The sequence below is a fragment of the Staurois parvus genome, unplaced genomic scaffold, assembly GCF_062004578.1.
Source record: "Staurois parvus isolate SC_StPar_1 unplaced genomic scaffold, SC_StPar_1.0 ptg000017l, whole genome shotgun sequence".
NCBI lineage: Eukaryota > Metazoa > Chordata > Amphibia > Anura > Ranidae > Staurois > Staurois parvus.
The window spans coordinates 16933824-16955000 of record NW_028317813.1 but is presented as its reverse complement, the minus strand read 5'-3'; the positions used below and the strand labels follow the sequence as shown (position 1 = coordinate 16955000).

Sequence of the window (21177 nt, the reverse complement as noted above, 5' to 3'; positions counted from 1 at the left end):
TAGGAATTGAGAGGGCTGAGTTAAGGTACATTACTATGTACAAAATTGACAATTTATTTGTGATTGTGTAAAGGGGAGTTGGGTGAAAAGTAACAAAAGAGAGTACAACTGATGGTTAAAGATCCACCTAAAATTTTTATCTATAAGGTTGTCATTTATCCAGGTCATGCTATAGCTAAGTTACTAGTAGTTACTCACAACTTACTGTGCTCAACTACTACTACTAGCTATCTAAAACCAGGCTTCTTTTGTTTCAGAGGATAGTGTTTAAGTGTTACAGTGCCTGTTAGGTCTTTATTGCTGTTCATCTCTCACAGTGACATTTGGGGGGATTATGCCTCTAGGGAGTGAAAGAAAAATACCTAACAGGGGTTTATCATTATGTAGCGATACCCCCGTAGGGGCTGCTTAAGTTTGTTCACTCCGCCACTCTGCCTCTCAACCCCAAGAACTGTCTCAGCCCCAACTGGCACACCTGGCAATAGTGTAAGTGCAAGGATTAATGAAAAGCACAAATGTTATAATAAAACGCAGAGATCAGCTTTACTGTAGACCTCTATGGGAAGTAATAAACATTAACAACAGGTATATGTTGGGAGAATCAAGAGAACAGCAAATACTGTGACCGAAAGCAATATAACTCACTTTTACACTCAGGCTGCTTTCAGAGGATTCCAACCATGAATAACCCCAAGAGCAGAGGCAAACACTTAAATGGCAACCTCAAAGTGGGTCTAAACACCTTTACATAAATTTGGCTCTATGATGTCCAAGCAGGAGGAGAGTAGAAGAATGACTCTCTGTTGTGTCAGACTTCTCCCTTCTAACCCCCGACACCACAAGCCCAATAGGAAAACACTGTACCCAAATGATGCTTAATAGCTACTTTCCAAGGTAAAGCTATTCCCTCACACACCATGCAATATAGAGGCCTGACTACGCATGCGCGTGCACGTACACGTATGGCACCAGTGACTTCAGTCTCTTTGTAACAGGATGAATCTTGGGATCTTCAGCTAGCCACTTTCGTTGGTGCACTTAAACTCCTTAAACACTTAAAGTATAATTGTAATCCTGTGGCAGTATGTGTGCAATGTTCCTGTCATCTGATAGTGGGAGAAATCCCTCTCACCAGATCCTGTGACTAAGGCCCAAACGATCGTCCTGGAAATGACAGGCTCCTCTGGTCACCTCACCATGAGCACTTCACACTGTCAGTGTAGGGACTGTACTGTAGACCACTTCTCTCAGTTTGGATGTTCCTTTGTCTGATCCAGATCACCAAGCATGCAGTGCACTGCCCATCAGCACTTCTTTGCCAGGTCCAATCTCTCTCCTGCCACATGCAATCTCCCCCTCCTCAGGAGAAACCCCCAGATGGATCCCTTCCTCTGCTCTCCCTAAGCATGATGGCTTTCGTAGTTCTTTTTTAATTCTATCTCCATATTAGCCTATAAGGCCGTTTCTGTTCAAGACTCCATCGTCCACAATGCTTTGCACCTGCACTTCCTGTTTGACAGAGACCTTGTCATTGGCTCCTTTAATGGCTTTTATAATTGGCTCTCTCACTCTCTTACAGTCTGAGAGGAGAAGGGGGGGGGCTGAAATCCCTCACTGCTTTGTCTGTTTCAGGGCAAGTGTCAGGTTACACAGGAGAGGCCAGTCAGCAGATCACAGCCATGAGACAGGATTAATCTCTCCTGCTACACACTCCCCCCACCAAAGAACCTTTGGTCCTCCAAAGGCAGTAACAATCCTTGACCTGGTACATGCTTGATATATACACACGGAGAAAAACAAGTTAGTACACACAGGAAACCAAACAATTTACATTCTCATAAAATCTTGGCAGGGGAACCTTCCACCAGTTAGTAGCCTATAAGCCACCTTGATTGGACTTGCCCAGCCAGATGTGTCAGGGGGTGAGTCAGGATTTTCAACCACCAAATCTACGGTGGAAGGATCAGGTGCTTCAAGAGTCCTTTTTGCGGTGAGAACAACCTCTTCAGAGCTCTCACCCAAAGTATCATATGTTAGTCTCTTTGGCGGGTGAATAACCCTACGCTCTCGCTGTACTTTAGGCTCTGGGGTTGCAAGCACACTGGTCTCTTCTCCCTGAATTTTAGCTTCATCCCTAACTTCCTCTTCAATGAAGGATGGGAAGTCTGCAGAGTCTGTTGTCAGCAAAGAGGACTGAGAGTCTTCCAGCTCTTCAATTGGTGGGCTCTGAGGCACAAACTCAGGAGCTTCTGGCCTGAGTATCCCGGTGTCAATTACTGTGGCAGGAGAAGGAGGGATAGCAGATTCAAGCATCTGAGACAACCACAGCCAATCCATTCCCATCTCTTCATCTTCGCTGTCTCCATCTTCTGCAGGCTGAAGCACAGACTGAAACCGAGTCACTGGCCGAGATCTCTGGGGGGCCCTGGATGATGACTGTGGATCTGGCTGTAGTGGCACACGAACTGCTTCAGATAGAGGCAACAAATGATTGCGATGCCAAGTTTTCAGCGGGCCTGTGCTTCCCTCTGGCCGGATCTGGTACACTGGGAGTCCTGGCAGCTGTTTGCAGATGACATAGGGCTGCGATTTCCACCGGTCAGCCAATTTGTGTTTTCCAGGGACACCTAGGTTTCTCAGCAGCACCTTGTCACCCGGCTGTAAGTCCTGCACTCGCACCCGGAGGTCAAAGTTTCTTTTATTTCTCTGTCCTCGGGCATCTGAGGCAGCTTGGGCCTTGTCATAGGCAGCCTTCAGACTTTTCCGCAGGCGGTCCACATATCCTCTGTGTGAGGTTGCAGAGGTACGGTCTATGGACGTGCCAAAAGCCAAATCTACTGGCAGCCGGGCCTCCCGCCCGAACATTAGACGATAGGGAGAGTATCCTGTGGCATCGTTTGTGGTGCTGTTATAAGCATGCACGATAGCTGCTATGTGCTTGCTCCAGTGCTGCTTTTTCTCAGAAGTCAGAGTCCCAAGCATATCCAAGAGGGTTCTGTTGAATCTCCCTGGTTGGGGATCTCCCTGAGGATGGTATGGGGTGGTTCTAGACTTCCTGATGCCCAAAAGATCTAACAGTTTCTTGATGAGACTGCTTTCAAAGTCTCTCCCTTGATCAGAATGGATGCGTTGAGGTAGACCATAGTGCACAAAGAATTTTTCCACCAAGATCTTGGCCACCGTGGGTGCTTGTTGGTCTCTTGTGGGAAAAGCCTGAGCATACCTAGTGAAGTGATCAGTTACTACTAGGATATTTCCCTGTCCACTCAAATCAGGCTCCAAGCTTAGAAAATCAATGCACACCAGCTCCATGGGTCCCTGACTCTGAAGGTGGCCCATTGGGGCAGCTCGGTGAGGCAAAGTCTTCCTTTGGATGCACCTAATGCAGGAGTGACAGTAACCCTCAACTTCAGCACGCATGCAGGGCCAGTAGAATCTGTCCCTCACCAGGTGGAAGGTCCTGTCGGGTCCTAAGTGACCATGACTATCATGCAAAGCAGTTAATACTGTCTCTCTGTGTTTTTCTGGCAGGAACAACTGCCATCTTTCTCCAGGATCTCCAGAGGGGCCCCTTCGATAGACCACCCCTTGGTGCAACTGCAACCGATCCCACTCTCGGTGTAGTAGACGGGCTTCCTTAAGAGAGTCAGTGAGGAGCAAGTCAGGGCATTGGCTCTCCAAGGCTTTCAATGCCAAGCTACAGAGAGGGTCTTCCAACTGATCCCTTCGCAAGTCTTTCTTGGAGAGTTTTGGCAGGCCTTCATCCCCGACTTGGGTGACGTTGCAGTAACATCTGGGAACACCAGCGGCTGACACTCCAAGGTCTTTGGCCCTGGATCCTCCTCCAGCTTGGTGTTCTGCTCCTTGACATAAGGCTTGTACCCCTTCGGGAGTCAGCTGAGTCCATTCTTCAGTATAGTCCCTGGAACAATGAGGCCTTCTTGACAATGCATCCGCATCTTTGTTTCCAACTCCTGGTCGATATTTCAGACTGAAAGTGAATTCAGATAAGGCAGCCAGCCATCTGTGACCTGTGGCATCTAACTTCGCCGTAGTGAGGATATAGGTGAGAGGGTTATTGTCGGTCTTGATCACAAATTCAGCCCCGTACAAGTAATCTCTCAGCTTATCCACTACTGCCCACTTTAGAGCCAGAAATTCGATTTTGTGTGTGGGATAGTTCTTCTCAGTGGGTGCCAAGCTCCGACTCACATAGGCAACAGGCCGAGGGTGCCCGTCATGCTCTTGATACAGCACCCCGCCCAACCCGTCTCTGCTAGCATCAACATGCAGCTCGTATGGCTTGGTTGGGTCTGCATAGGCTAGAACTGGAGCAGTGGTTAGACTCCACTTCAGCTGTCTGAAAGCCTCTTCACACTGAGCAGTCCACTGTTCTTGAATGGACTCTCTGGGTTTCCTAGGACCTCCAGCTGATCGAACAGGTTTTGGCAGATCTGGGTCATCATCTTCCTCTCCACTCTTCAGTAGTTCGTTGAGTGGGCGAGCTGTTTTAGCGAATCCCTCAACAAATCTTCTGTAGTAGGAACAGAATCCCAGAAATGACCTAAGTTCGGTCACATTAGTAGGCCTTGGCCAGGAAGTGACGGCCTTTAGCTTCTGGGGGTCGGTGGCCACTCCATCAGCAGACACAATGTGGCCAAAGTAGTTAACCGAGGGTTGATAGAACTGGCACTTCTCCAGGGATAACTTCAACCCCTCATCATGGAGTCTCTTCAGTACCTTCTCTAGACGCTCTTCGTGCTCCTCCAGAGTCTTGCCAAACACAATGATATCATCTAGGTACACCAATACCTCTATCAGGTTCATGTCTCCCACCGTCTTCTCCATTAACCTCTGGAAAGTGGCTGGGGCACTGGACAGGCCTTGTGGCATGCGGTTGAATTCAAAGAACCCCACCGGGGTAATGAAAGCGGTCTTCTCTCGGTCTTCAGGGTGCATGAGAATTTGATAGTATCCGCTCTTCAAATCCAACACGCTAAACCACTTGGCCCCTGATAGACTCTGCAAAGCGTCTTCTATTCTTGGGGTGGTGTATTGGTCAGGAATGGTCCTCCTGTTCAGCGTCCGATAATCAATACACAGCCTCAATGCACCATTCTTCTTCCGTACCACCACTATTGGAGAAGCATATGGACTCCGGGACTCTCGGATGATACCTGCCCCTTTCAACTCTGCCAGTTGCTCACGCAGGTCTTCCAAGTCCCCTAAAGGAATCCGTCGAACTCTCTCCCTGAATGGCTTATCCTCTTTAAGACGGATTCGGTGTTTGGCACTTTTTGCACATCCCACATCGAATTCACTCTTGGAGAATGCAACCTTCCATCCCTGAAGCTGAGCCTTGGCCCTTTCCTTCCATTCAGGTGGAAGAGGAGTATTTTCCAGATAAAATTCCTTGGCAGGGATCCCATCTTTCTCTTCCCCCACCAAATCAGATAGTGAGACTGGGGTGGCTGGGTTAACTTGTTCCAACAACATCCGTGCTGGCATCTTCACAGGTAAGGCCGTTATGTTGCAGACACTAACTGAGATTTTTCCATGACTTCTTTGTAACGCTTTAGTTGAAACAACTTCAGGAATTATCTCTACTCCCGAACCTTTCCTCTGGCCATCTGCCTCGACGACAATGAAAGGGCCTGGTTGCTTCCAGTTCAACTTGACGGACGCTTGTAAACAGGCCACTTCACCAGGCTGTAACACCTTCTCCCTTCGGTCCAAACGCCAGATCTTCCCCACTCCTTCAGCTGGAGCTTTCTGTTCTTGCACCAGGCGCTGATAGGCCTGTCTCAACAAGGGGTGCACACTTGTAGTTGAAGTGTCTGACTCCAGAACAACAGGCGTCAACAGTCTTCTGACCAGATCAGTATTGGTTCCTATAATAAGGGAACCCGTACTGACCCCTACTGGGCGAGGACAGACCACTGCTAACGTGTCAAAAGTCTCAGTTTTCCCAGCCACTGAGGGATCAAAAGCCAGCCTGACTGGTAAATAACCATCATAGGGGAAGTTTTGAGTGCCAATGCCCCATATCTCCAGCTCTTCCAACTTCTGCAAGGGCAGGTGCTTGAGGTGCTTGTCATAGAAGTCTCGGTAGAGAAGGGTCACTTGAGCTCCAGTATCCAAAAGGGCCTTAGTGTAGATTCCCTCTACTTGGATGGAAACGACAGGAGCAGGTCCCACCAGCCTGTCTGGAAGCTTGGGGGTGGTTGGGATCTGAGTCTGTTTGGTGGCCTGAATCCGCACTACTTTCTTGTGAAAATTCTGATCTGGTTTGAGTCTCCTTTGAGTGCTGGGCATCTGGTGTGCATTGATCCTCCGCTGCTGGGCCGTATGTGCCAAAGTAAATGGGGCACTGGGTCGCTCAGAAGCAACAACAGGAGCCTTCTGGAAAGGGTTGGACTTCCGCTGCTGTCTCCTCTTGTCTTTTTTTATGAAGCTCTCTACTTCAGATGGGCACCCAGTTTGCTCCTTCACCGGGGCCTTCTGAAGGTTTTTATGAGACTTTCCAAGAGACAGCTTCTTTAATTCTCTCACCAACTCTGCTGTAAGGTCTGTCAGGTTCTCTTCATTTGAGCAATTAGCGATTAAATGGCCTACCTCTCCACAGCGATAACACTTCTTATCGTTAGAGGAGACAACACCCCTTCCTCCCTTGATCAGAGTGGACACCGTCTGCTTCACTTCCTCAAGTGATTGTTGCATATCGGCATGGGCTTCCATCACTTGTCCTACTGTTTTCTGAATTCCACAGAATGTTTGCTGTAGAGTAGTTTGCGCCTGTGCCAACTGAACTATAGCTTGTGTCAAAGTGTCAATAGAGCTGACGGGCCCTTCATCTGAGCTGGTCTCCGATGCAGACCCAGACTGTATGATGTAAGCCGTAGCGCCATGTTTAAGACCCTTGGCAGACTCAGGTATCTGTGCCTTGGCTGCAACGAGAGCTTCTTCCTCTCTAATAGCCTTTATAAATTTGGAGTAAGTGAGGAGGTCAGTTGGACTCCTGGATCGAAGTTGTAGCACAATGGGATCCAGTGGCTGGGCTCCCCTTTGCACCTGTAGCATTAAGGATTTATTGGCCTCTTCAGCTTTCATCCCACCTTTCATTAAAACTTGTTGAAGGGTTTTATCCAGCCGTGTGACATAGTTTATTAATTTCTCACCCTCCATTTGATAAGTGTGATGAAAGAGATAGATTAATTCTGTGCAATCTTCAACTCTCCCATAAACTTCACAGAGTGCTTCTAGACACTCAGAAACTGAGCAGGTGGGTTTATCCCATTTCAGGTTTCGAACTACATCAGAAGCTGGTGCCTGCAGGCTCTCTACCACCCTCTGTTTCTTTACTGTGTCAATCACATCCCACTCTTCCACCACTTGGAAGGCTTGATCCATCCAAGTATAAAAGTCATCTTCTCCTGAAGGTGTGGGAACTTTCCCCGAGAAGAACTGTAGTTTGCGATACTCATAATTGGTGGACCCTACTGAGTTTTTGAGAAGCCCTGTAACTAGTTTGCCAAACTCAGCCACTAGCAGAGAAGGGGATTCTTCTGAGGATGTCCCTGGCTTTGAGGTTCTGACTTCTGGGTCCAGCATGGCGCTATCTTTAAGAGTTGATTACAGAGTATTGGAAATGATCCCGGACGAGCCCCCACATGTAGCGATACCCCCGTAGGGGCTGCTTAAGGTTGTTCACTCCGCCACTCTGCCTCTCAACCCCAAGAACTGTCTCAGCCCCAACTGGCACACCTGGCAATAGTGTAAGTGCAAGGATTAATGAAAAGCACACATGTTATAATAAAACGCAGAGATCAGCTTTACTGTAGACCTCTATGGGAAGTAATAAACATTAACAACAGGTATATGTTGGGAGAATCAAGAGAACAGCAAATACTGTGACCAAAAGCAATATAACTCACTTTTACACTCAGGCTGCTTTCAGGGGATTCCAACCATGAATAACCCCAAGAGCAGAGGAAACACTTAAATGGCAACCTCAAAGTGGGTCTAAACACCTTTACATAAATTTGGCTCTATGATGTCCAAGCAGGAGGAGAGTAGAAGACTGTTGTGTCAGACTTCTCCCTTCTAACCCCCGACACCACAAGCCCAATAGGAAAACACTGTACCCAAATGATACTTAATAGCTACTTTCCAAGGTAAAGCTATTCCCTCACACACCATGCAATATAGAGGCCTGACTACGCATGCGCGTGCACGTACACGTATGGCACCAGTGACTTCAGTCTCTTTGTAACAGGATGAATCTTGGGATCTTCAGCTAGCCACTTTCGTTGGTGCACTTAAACTCCTTAAACACTTAAAGTATAATTGTAATCCTGTGGCAGTATGTGTGCAATGTTCCTGTCATCTGACAGTGGGAGAAATCCCTCTCACCAGATCCTGTGACTAAGGCCCAAACGATCGTCCTGGAAATGACAGGCTCCTCTGGTCACCTCACCATGAGCACTTCACACTGTCAGTGTAGGGACTGTACTGTAGACCACTTCTCTCAGTTTGGATGTTCCTTTGTCTGATCCAGATCACCAAGCATGCAGTGCACTGCCCATCAGCACTTCTTTGCCAGGTCCAATCTCTCTCCTGCCACATGCAATCTCCCCCTCCTCAGGAGAAACCCCCAGATGGATCCCTTCCTCTGCTCTCCCTAAGCATGATGGCTTTCGTAGTTCTTTTTTAATTCTATCTCCATATTAGCCTATAAGGCCGTTTCTGTTCAAGACTCCATCGTCCACAATGCTTTGCACCTGCACTTCCTGTTTGACAGAGTCCTTGTCATTGGCTCCTTTAATGGCTTTTATAATTGGCTCTCTCACTCTCTTACAGTCTGAGAGGAGAAGGGGGGGGCTGAAATCCCTCACTGCTTTGTCTGTTTCAGGGCAAGTGTCAGGTTACACAGGAGAGGCCAGTCAGCAGATCACAGCCATGAGACAGGATTAATCTCTCCTGCTACAATTACTTACACTATTAAAAGCTGGTTTTAAGAGGCAGTTGCGACTATTACATACTCTCAACCCTGTGCAGATATTTTCCAGCTGGCTGGACAATAAAAGCATCAGCAGAATGAGAGTGATCATCACTCAGGCAGGTAACTGACCAATTAAATACAGTTACTTTTTTACACATTTAGAGATTCAGCTTAACGATTTTTTAAACATCACTTTAACGAACAGAAAAATGACGCAGAAAATATTTATTGAAAAGATATTACAAAACAGACATAAGCAACAGTAAAAAAAAAGAATTTTCATTTCATTGCACACATCAGAAACATTAGAACATGACAGGTTATACATGTGGTAATAATATAGGTATAGGCTACATACCATGTCAGTTTCTAGCAAAGCCTAAAGAGTGACAGTGCTCACACATATTTTAATCTGATAATATCTGAACAATTGAACTGCACATGGGCATGTTTTAATCACTTTAAATCTTTTGAAATTCTGTGATCAAATGAAATCTTAACATACATTATCTTTGATTGTCTGTTTTCTCAGGAATTGTCACATGTGGGACAGTGGAATACCACCTTTTTTTCTAAATGGGGCAAACTAAGGTCCCTTTCACACTGACGGTCCGATCTGGGACGCCTGCCAGTTGTGCAGGCGGACCCGATCGGACCATCCGTAAACCTCTGTGGACCGGTGGGTGTCAGCGGACAAGTGTCCACTGACACTCACAGGCATCCAATCTGATCCTGTATACTAAAAAAAGATGGAGGGGAACAGATCAGATGACAGTTGGGTGGAGACTGAAAGGATGAGATCAGATGACAGTCGGGTGGAAATGGACAGGTGGCCTGTTTCCATCCGACAGCCAAATAGGAAAAAGCATGCTGTGTCTGTGTCCGCTCTGCAGCAGCAGAGCAGACAAAGACCTCTCATCTGCTTGCTCAGCGGGGATCAGCGGAGAGATCCACCACTGAGCAAATGGATCCACTTGCGGGACAACCCCGTCTGAAAGGGGCCTTAAAGTTGGCATTGGTTACACTAAGAATGCAAACTAAAGATGCCCTATAATTTTTTTTTTTTTATTATAAAGATACCTTCACCAACTTAGTTTATAAACATATTTAATGGTTATAGTCAAAAGGAGAAGATAAAAAAGGCTCATATATTTATAATGCTTGTATAAAATGTATAAGCAACAAGGTACTTAACTACCATTTTGTATTTTATATATTGCATATAGTTATACAGTACACGAGCACAGGAGTTACATTTGGCTCTTCTAAGATTTCCATGGTGACGAATTGTATGGAGCATGCACTAACTGCTTGTTACCCATGGACAAGATACTCTGCTGGATGGGATGCCAAGTTATTGTTTATCCCACTTTCTTACATGCCAACATTCATTGGTGATTTCTTTGCAAGGAGGAATTCACCAAAACCAGTTTAGAGAACACCCTCTATTCCATCTTGCAGGAATCCATCAGGTACGTGATGAAGTGTAAGCACTAATATTGGCCCATTTATAAAGCAGTTAAGAGCAAGAAGTGAGTGGTAAATTGTATTTAGGCCATAGGTGCCTCTGCTTTGTGTCTGTGATGTATGATTTATACAATCTTGCCACAAGTTTTGTGCTTTTATATCTATTTATATCAACTGAGCTTCTAATACCTGTAGATGGTTCAGATAGTAGAATTTTTTTTTAAATCTGAGAGGATGTCAACACTTATTTAGAATGCAATGCACTGCACAAGAATGGCTTTGCAGCAGCTGTTTGTTTGCCATATCAAAAAAAAAAAAAAAATGGGCAACAATAAATCAACCATGTAAAACAAAGAAAAATAATAAATTCCTTTACAGTTTTGCACCAATGATCAGTGGTGCAATGTCAGGCTTCTGCAAACACTTTCTCCAGCTCTCTGTCCGAACCTCTGTATGGTCTCTCAGTTGGAGAGATGGATGATTTGTCAATGGACTATGTGGGCACTGACTACCACATTTGTAGTCCATTGAAAACTTCAAGTCCATCCCCTGCAGCTCTGCAAAGTTTCAAAATGACAGTGGCTGCAGGGGAGAAGAACCAGCATTTTCACCATGTTACACAATAAAAAGGAGTGTAATATAGTGCAAAAGTGGATTTAGGCTTTAAAATTATATTGAAGCTAATTTTTTTCAATTTTATTCCTCTGTGCTGGCTCCTCCAAATAGTCCCCTGGCTGCATTACCCAACATGAGGTATGTGGGATGCCGCCAGTGCCTGCTGGAACCTATGGCGTTCCACTGGACTCTCCACTTTATGCACGCAAAAAGTGAAGGGTCCGGTGGAACTCCATAGGTTCCAGCAGGCATTTGCAGGATCCCACATACCTGAACTTCAAAGTTACGTGCAGCTGCTCCCAGCATCACACACACACCAGCACTGCAAGAGACATCGGACCAAAGCCAAGGTTCAAAATGGGAGCACACACACAGTGCAGGCTCTGGAAGGACTCCATAAGTCCCAGCAGGCACCAAAGCAACCACATCCCAAAAGTCGGGCAGTGAGGCTGGAGGACAGAATGAGGAACAAACTCAGAGGAGAAAAAAAAGCAAGAGCATGTAAGTCCTACTGTCAGCATCTCATTTATTTTATTTTTTTTTATATTCCTTTAATCTGAGCATTTTTTTTATCTGCCTGGAGTTCAGCCTTAAATCAGATTATGCCCGTAACAGAACAGAAACCTACACCATGATCTACAGCCTGAGGAAAAAGAATCTTGTGTGAATAAGTCCTGTTGTCATAGATGGCACAGCTGTCACTGTACAATGACCAAAAGCAGTTTCTCTACCAGACTTGGATTTGTTACTATGAGCTAATGTTGATCTGTTTTTTTTATTTTTCTTCTAACAGGTGTCTTTGTTTCTGGCGGCATGAGAGTAGATGACTGCTGACAACTTTGTCATGCAAGACTTGGATTTTTTTTCTCTTGGTTTACTCAGTGATTTTCAAATACTTGCTAATCTAAATACCTGTAGTGTGATGTTTCAAATATTGCTCATCTGAGATACTAAAATCCTAAATTTGGGTTTTCTTGTTTATGAGACCATCTATAAAACCATGGTAAACATACCATTAAAAAAATGCAAACGTTATCTTGGGCTAGCTTCACAAAACATTTTTATTGGTTAATAATATTACTAATTTCACTAGCAATTAATCTCTAGAGAGATGGAACAAATGGTTCCCTATAGCATAAACTACACAAGAAGTATGTAGTCTAATCGTACAAAGATTCAGTAGTGTGAGACTGATTGTCACAAGAAGCTACTGCATGCTACTTTGCATAGGAAGAATGATCTGTTTAGCAATCAATTATTACTCCTAGTTATATTATTAAACACTTTTGAATTGCTTCACACAACTGAGCTACTGAAATGTCCTTTTTGCCAGGCTTCAACTGGTAATCTAGCAGATACGGTAAATCAGAAGGGTCTGAGATTATTGTTGGAGGTATGCCTTGTGTTATTAAACCAACACAATATATTTCATAAATAAATATTAGTTACTCAATGACTATTGTACTACTGAATCACACATGGCTACAGTTCTTGAATATTATTGCTCTAGAAACATTAATAGCCTATTCATAACACAGGTGGAGCCATCACATATGGTTGGAATTGTGGACCCTCCCTGCAGCCTGCTTGATAGATGGTGGTGTGCTCAGAGAGCGTACCCGTGCAGGCTACAGCTGACCTGGGAAGCACAGAGAGGTAGTTCTTGGAAAGCATGAAATAAAGGACTCATGATGCTGACAGCTTCTGCAATGAAGAGTGAGAATGTGGCCTGACCCGTTCAATCCAAATGGGAGGCTTCCTTAGTGTATAGCATAGTCCTTGCACTTTCCCTACTCATCCGGAACCTTTCCCTGCCACTAAGTGCTGTCCCTAACAGACGGGGAACCTATCCCTACACTACCCACTTGCACAATGTGTGCCAATTTACGGGCACAGGGGCCTAAATAAGCTCTGCCCTCACCTAGGATGGCTGTGGAGATCACGCGGGGCCCAGCATCAAATCAGACAGCTGCTCCCAGGTGACCGAAGGAAATCATAGAGGAACTAGGTTCCCTACAACCCCCTTCCCCTTCTCTATTGCAACTTCAGCTCAGCGGGGAGCACAGATTAGACCTGCCTACATCCGTAATCGGCCTCTTTCTAGAAAAAGTTTTGCAACGCTATAGAACTGTCAGTTTACACAGTGCTTTACATATTTATTGTACATTCAATCCTTGACCTCAAGGAACTTACAATCTAAGGTGGATAACTTACATTCATACATACACTAGGACCAATTTAGAAAGGAGTCAATTAACCTACCAGCATTTTTAAGGAATCTTAGAGGAAACCGGTGTGCCCTGAAAACCCACACAGGGACAGAGAGAACATGCAAACTCCGTGCAGGTAGTGCCGTGGTTGGGATTCAAACCAACAATCCTATTTCTGCTAGGTGGCAGTGCTAGCCACTTAGTCACTGGATTGTTATCTGGACTTTCAGAGTACTCAGAGTCAGATCCTTATCCATCCTCGTATCATCTGCAATAAATACTACTTTCTGCCAGCCAGGCATTAAACTTCTTCCATACCTTAGTATATACAGTACAGTAGCACTCTTAACTGGCTTGCCCTTGTATTTACCATGGTATATATCCCAGCTTGCGACCATCTAGCAGAGTACTCACTTATCAGATAGCTCCTTAGATTTCAAGATCTCTTTTTCAGCAACCATGCTGCCAACTTCCAAGTGTGTATATGAGGATGTAGGATTGGACCTTAAGATATCAGGTGTTACCTCATTGGAAATAAATATTGAGGAACCATTGCCAGTGAAAGAAGCAGCAAGAACCATACCCTCTTTGACCAAAATAGAGTGGTCAAGAGTAAATCTATTTATTCCTAAAGGAACTTGTGCAGAAACCAAGGTATCAGATAGAATGAGGAAAATGTGTAACAAAGTTTGAAATTCCACAGATTCAAAAGTGTCTACTAAAGCATGGTCTTTTAGATTCCGAGAAAAAAAAAGCTGTATCTTTGCTTTGTCCCAACATGGGGATCTACTTCAGGAAGCCCCCACTGAAGAGTTATCTTGGAGTAAACTTCTAAATGGAGAGCCCACTCCTGAGAGACCTGTCTATGGCTTAAAAATATCAGCCAAATTGTTACAATCTTCTCTCGAATGAATTGCTGCGAAAGAGCTCACATTTTTTTCTGCCTAGGAGAAAATGGTCTCTGCCACTATCATTCTCTCCTCACTCCTCGTGCCTCCCTTTTGGTTAAATAGGCCATCATAGTGGCATTGTCTGATGGAATGTGTAAATGGTGACCCTTGACCTGATCCCAAAAAACCCACAAGGCTTTGGCCATTGCACTCAATTCCCTTTAAATAAACAAAGCTTTTGATTTCACCTAAAACCATCTTCCTTGTGCCAAGTTAGACCCCAGATGGGCACCCCAGTCTCATATGTTTGCATCCATGGTTACCTATAGAGATCATTGATCTCCTTTCCAAACTTGAAGAAATATTCCTTGAAGGGATCTTTGGTGGAACCATGCTTGCTGAAATGCAAGAATTGTGGATGTCATGAGGCCTAGTGCTGACATGTTCCTTATTGCAATCAAGTGATTGCAGTGAAGTGGTGCCATAAACATACTTACCTTTTGAATCTTTTCTTCTAGGAAAAATTTTTCTCCTATCTTCTTCTCCCATGAATCAGGGGTATAGCCCAGAAATCAAATTATTTGAGAAGGTTGCAAATTTGATTGATGGACTGCTCCCCCTATTTCCACTGGCAGCCAGAAAAAATTATGAGCGTTCTCCCTGATTGGGACATGTAGATAGGCATCTTTCAGAACTAAGGTTGCCATGAAGCATTTCTGTTAAAGAGTGTTTTTACTGAATAAATGGATTGCATTCAATTTGTTTTGTATTTGATAGGTCCTTTTAAAGGTCTGAGGTTGAGAATCATCTGAGACTTTCCTGATGGATTTTTTACCACAAAGATGTGTAAATAAAAACGATTTCCCTTTTCCGCTCTCAGAACAGGGACTTAAATATTTTGATCTACCAAATTACTTATAAGATCTGGCCTTGTCAAAATCATTGGGTAGCTTTGTTACAAAGAATCTCATAGGAGGCCTGCTGTCAAATTATAATTCGTACCCCCTTTCTATGAGTCATGAAAACAGTTAGAAGTAATCCTCTCCCACTGTGGATGGAAACCATCCAGTCTTCCTCCCATCCAGGTTTTTCCCATCCTGTTGAGACTTGGTGGTTTGATAATGGGGGTTAAAGTGGAACTGTACTGCATCTGAGCAGCACAAACCAAAAATTATATTTTATTCATTGTTAATATACAGTGCAAACTCCCCCCATCCAACCATGTCTCCATGCTTTAATTTGCTGAGAAATAACTTAAAAAAAAAAACCCACCTAGCATTTCTGGCAGTGGCCATCTTGAGTAAAGGCAGATGATTCATGTAGCATTTCCTTCCTGGAATCCATTTGCGCTTAGCTCAGGCATTGGCTGAGCTGAAAACCCTCCCCTCCTGAAGACTCCTGGGATGTGTGACGTCATTTGCCTAGGCCTAGAAACCAGGAAGCAACTGAAGAAATGTAAAAAAATAGTTTAAAACTAGTAAATATGATATACTTTCCTATCCATTTGCTAATGCTAGCAGCAAAAGGATTAAAAATACTCAATGTTGATTGAGAGAATGAAGTTCCACTTTAAAGAGAATGCTTCTTTTCCCCCTTTCGGTTTAGTATCTCTATTTTATTGAGATTGAACGTTTTGACCTCAAAAAAAGTTTTCTTGTGAATGGTTTCTTCTTCACTGGGAAAGCCTTTTTAGGAGCTTCTGTTCATGCCAGGGCAGCCTCATGCTCAGGACCCAAAAGCAGATCCCCAGAAAACAGCAGGCTACAAAGTCATAATTTAGAGGTTGAGTTCTCAGACCAGGTTTTTAGCCATAGTGCTCTTCTGGCCATGATGACTAAGGCAGATGTTCTTGCTAACCGATTCTGCAGAAGCATCTGCAAAGAACCCTACTGCTTTGAAAAGCATTGGAAGAAACTTTACCTGTTACTGTCTAGGAGTTCCTGCCAAAAAATGAGCTTGCAACTGTGACAGCAAAAATTCCAGATATTTCACAACACACGTAGGGGTCAAGGCTGGCTTCAGGTTTGACATATTGGACCCCCAAGAACGCTTGAGCAGAACATCACCTCTTCTATCCATGGAATCCTTCAATAGAGTACAGAGTACTAACAAAAGTACCCCTCTTCCCAGTACAAATTACCCCCCTTCCCCAAGCTTATATCCATCACAGTATAGCTCTTCCCCAACATCACTAAATTCCCACTCTCAGCCTACCCCCTCACCAAACAGCCCCCAGGACAAACCCCTCAGTATAGAATTCCCCAAACTCAAACCCCTCAGTACAGACCTTCCCCCCAGCACACACCAACCCCCCCAACACAGATGCCTCAGTTCAGACTCCCTTCCCTAACACACACCAACCCCCCAATACAGATTCCCAATCACAAACTAAACCCCCTAGCACAGACTTTTCAGTACAGACGGACCCCCAGCACACACACTGACTCCCCCAACACAGATTCTTCAGTACAGGTGAATTCCCTCAGTACAAACTGACCTCCCAGCACAGACCACTCTGTACAGATGGCCAGCGCAGCACAGACCGCCCCCCCCCCCCCAACATAGACCCCTCAATACTAGCACTCCTCCCACACAAACCTTCACTCTCACTGTCAGCTGCCTCTGTTGCTGAAGTTGTAGCTGCGGACCCAGCTTGGGGTGCTGTGCCAGTTTGTCCTTTCTGTAAGGACTATGCTATCCTTTCTGCTGTGGAAGAGATAGTGGCGCAGTGCAGCCCCCTTAGGCTCTGCCCACTGTCCTGAAAGGAGAGATATTCCTATTTTTGTGATGTGTGACTGAACTATACATGTGACTACCTTCTGTTCTAAGGAGGCTTTTCTCACCATAACCTATATATATATGGCTTCACATTGGCATTTACATGCATCAGCAGGTTCTGGCAGCTGGGATGATAAGCGTATGCTAACAGCAGTGGACATTTAGTATCACGTACCTGGTGATGGAGGCCAATGGAGAGAGGGCTTCCCTTGTGGCTAAGTTCTGGACCCCCCTGAGAGTGGCACAGCGGGAGTCTGGCCCAAAGTTGCACAGGTGTCCTGTAGGAGTGCTGGTTGGTGGTCCGCTCAGAAGCACAGCTAGTGCACAGAGATAGGTCTACAGACGGGAGGCGCCTGTGCGTGGTATGTAAGGCCTTTTCGGGATTTAGATGTTTACTGGGTAGTCGGTTCAAGCCAAGGTCAGGTACCAGGTGGGAATCAGAGCAGACATAGTCAGATGGGATAGCTGAGGTCATACACAGAGGAGCGAGAGAGAGAGTATCCATAAGCCAAGCCAAGGTCAGATCAGGGGTTAAGTAGAGTAGACAGGTCCAAGAGCAAGCCGAGTCAGTAGCAGTAAGTCACAGGTCAGAATCAAAGGAGCAGGGCACCGGGAGATAGAGATCATCCAGCAACTTGAGGAAGTGATGAGCCTCCTTATAAAGGCCGTCTGGCACCAAACTGAGGCTGATGTGTACTTTTGCGGCCATGCAGAGTACTGGCAGAAATGCCAGATCTTCCAGAACTTCTGCCATGGATGGGACCCTGACATTTAACCTGTACAAAATAATGACAGTGTGAGAGAAGCCACAACTGTTTTCATGTATCTGTATGACCAGCAGATATTCACAGTGAGCCCTCATGCACACTGGACATTTTGATAACGCTGTAAAGTCACGTTAAAAACATGAATTTCTTCAGCTTTTTATAGCGTTTTTGCATTCGCGTTTAGCAGCGTTTTCCTGCATATTTTAGCAGGGTTTTTTGTCAAAAAAAGTCCAAAAACGCTGGTTTGCGGCTTTTTGCCGTGATATTCAACATTAGAGCATTTTTACAGCAAAAAAGCTCCTTTAGAAACCCACTAGTCCTGGGTTTGTTTTCCAGCCAAAAAGCACCCCTGCTAAAAAAATGTTGATTACAGTCTATGTGTGCATGGACACATAGGATAACATGCTGGGGAGTTTACTTGCTGTAGAAAAAAACCATCAAAAGCCAAAAACAGCCGCTGTACAAACATCAAGTGTGCATGAGGACTGAGACTGGATGCATCTGTCTTCTTCCAGGGTCACTCATCTGTCTCTAAACACATGTAACGGCTGAGTGTGTGGCTACATGTGAACAGCCGCTGTTCACACACACCTGTCATCCCAGCCACAATCATCTTCTGATCCCTGCTGCTTGAATCAAATGTATGCATGTAATCATCTGTGTGAAGGAGGCCTTTTTAGAAACAGAAAAAAAAGCCAGTCAGTGGCAGTAAACTGATGTGAGATCCAGCTAGGCTGTGGTGGGGGGAATATTGCAGAAGGTAGATCTTGGAGGATATGGTTGGGGCTACTCAGGTGATTAAATCTTGTTGCTACTAAGAGATTTGACTGTTGTCTCCTCATCACCACATCACACTGAGTTCAAGGTTCTACAAATGAAATTATTACCAACAAGCAGTTAAAGTGACATTTAAGCCTATTTTTTTCAATAAAAGTATAATAGTGGTTATACTTACCTGTTCTGTGCAATAATATTGCAGAGCAGTACTTTACCTCCTCTTCTGAAAGTCCCCTGCTGGTGCTGTCCACTTCTTCCTGCTCCAGGCGCCTCCTTAGCAAGCTGTGTGCTATGGGGGAACCCATGCAGGTGCTCTTCTGAGCTGGGCTGTGTGTGTCCATAGTCACACACAGCACCAGTAAGCCACGCCCCTGCTCCCTCCTCACAGGAATTTGAGTGACAGCAGCGGGAGTCATCAGCTCCTGCCCTCAGTGTCCTCAGTGTGAGACCAGGAAGAGAGGAGAGCAGTGCTGTAGCCAGGACAGAGCTGGAGTGGTGAGAGGAGGAAGGTAAGCATTTAAGGATGGGGGAGAGGAACAGATAGTGGGGCATTTGTTACTTTACTGTAAACCTCAGACATGAAATATGAACAAAGCATATCCCTCTAAAGTATGTACTTTAAAAGTTTGTCTCAATTAGGAGCATTAAGTATCATTTCTGCCTGCTGCTCCATTCCTCTGCTATCAGCATGAAATACTTCTGACAAGTTTTCCTGAAAACCAAGAGGAAAAAAAGGTGACATGAGAGGTACCTCCAGCACACAGTCTTTGATTGTCAGCCTCAGCTCTGTTCCTGTGTGTTGTGTGAAGGGGACGGGATGTCCCTACAAGATCTCATGACTGAGTTCTCCAGTGTGTATTTCAGCCTTCCCCCTGGTTTCTGAAATCTTAGACAAGCTTTATAAATTCTATATTTTAAACCGATGTAGAGAAGAGATGATTGCAGATAGAAAGGTACAACTAGGATTTGCTAAATCTATGTGTATCACCTGAGGCCAGTCACTTCACATGGTATATGTTAGGCTCCATGCACACTGGGCATTTTGATAACGCTGGTAACGTTAGCGGTGTAAAATCACGTTAAAAACGTGAGTTTTTCAGTTTTAGTGTTTTTGTATTAGCGTTTAGCGCCGTTTTGCCACGATTAGCAGCGTTTTTCCGCGTTTGTGTTTTTTAGCATTTTTTTACAAAAAAAGTTCAAAAACGCCGGTTTGCAACGTTTTACCTCGTTTTGCCACATTTTTCATCGTTAGAGTATTTTTACAGCTAAAAAACTCCTCTAGAAACCTACTAGTCCTGGAGTTTTTTCCAGCCAGAAAACGCCCCTGCCAAAAAACGTTGATTACAGTCTATGTGTGCATGGACACATAGGATAACATGCTGGGGAGTTTACTAGCTGTAGAAAAAAACATCAAAAGCCAAAAACATCCAGTGTGTATGAAGACTAAGGGTTCACAACCACGTTAATGCAGAGAATCCAGTTCCCTGCAGAAAACAGTTTGAGTTTAAAACCACTTTATTGCCGGCCATACATGGGTCGAAATTTGACCGGTTTTTCATCTGAAAATCGGACTTAAGAATAATGGGACGATTTTCGCTCTGTTAGTGGGTCAAAGGCACCAGCTGATTTTCGTAGTTCCTCCCCTTTTCAGTGATCAGCCATGTTGGAAAATTTGTGAAAAACGACCGATTTTCAACTCAATGATGGTCAAATTGTACAATCGTTTTTCCAAAAAAAATATGCGTATGAGCCGTGACCTGGAAGGAACAGAAGTTTCGCCTGTTATATGGGGTGAATTTTAACACTTGGTTGGCCAATTTTTGAAATCATTGATGGCACCATCAGATTACAGAGTGAACGACGGTTTCAATTTTCAGACGAAAAATCGTTCGACCCATGTATGGCCTGCATAAGTCTCTCGGCGGCAAAGCAAATTATTTGACAGGTTAGCAACTCATCTAGGAAGCATAAATGATGGGAAAACTGTGAATGAAACCTAGGGAGACAGAGGTATAAATAAAAGTAAGAGATTAAGTAAAAAAACATAAAAAGGAGTTTGTAGGGAAAAAACTGCATCTCCATAAAGAGACCCTCTGTTCCTCATTCCTCCTCAGTTGTCTCTCTTTCTGCTTTTGTCTATTACAAAATACACTAAAGTGTATATTTAGTTTGGCACAATAGGGAAGGATTGGATTTTATTTGCTGTCATGGGGACAGTGTGCATCCAGGTGCGTGCACCTGTACCTGCATGCCTGTCAAAATCGGAGCTGCGGGTGATCCATTGACAAAAACAGGATGTCTGCGTGCAGCGCCATGTCATTCAGAATGGATAAACAAATGGCTCTTCACAGAGGGTTGCCACCTCATCCCTTTAAAACCGAACACATATGAATTATACAGGCGAATTTAATGAAGAGAAGGCAATAAGTACATTTAATTATTTTTATTATACAGGATTTATATAGCGCCAACAATTTGCTCAGCGCTTTACAATATAACGGGAGACAATACAGCAACAATACAGTTCAATACAAGAGGGTTAGGTGGGCCCTGCTCCTTGGAGCTTACAATCTAAGAGGGATTACCACCTTAATCAGCTATAGAACCTGTGTATTTAATGTGTGTTTGGTTTTAAAGGGATGAGGTGGCAACCATATCTTTATAATGGTAGG

The 21177-nt window shown here is 44.6% G+C and overlaps 1 protein-coding gene across 1 annotated transcript in view; it reads left to right on the top strand.

Annotated features, from left to right (window-relative positions):
• LOC149473373 (17-beta-hydroxysteroid dehydrogenase type 6-like) overlaps positions 1-12536 on the top strand; it is a 49161-nt gene extending 36625 nt beyond the window's left edge. The window contains exons 5-6 of the mRNA XM_089680919.1: positions 10228-10473; positions 11877-12536. Of these exons, the coding sequence (XP_089537045.1) occupies positions 10228-10436 (209 nt within the window). The 3' untranslated portion in view covers positions 10437-10473; positions 11877-12536. The remainder of the gene's footprint in view (positions 1-10227; positions 10474-11876) is intronic.
• Positions 12537-21177: the final 8641 nt, after the last annotated feature.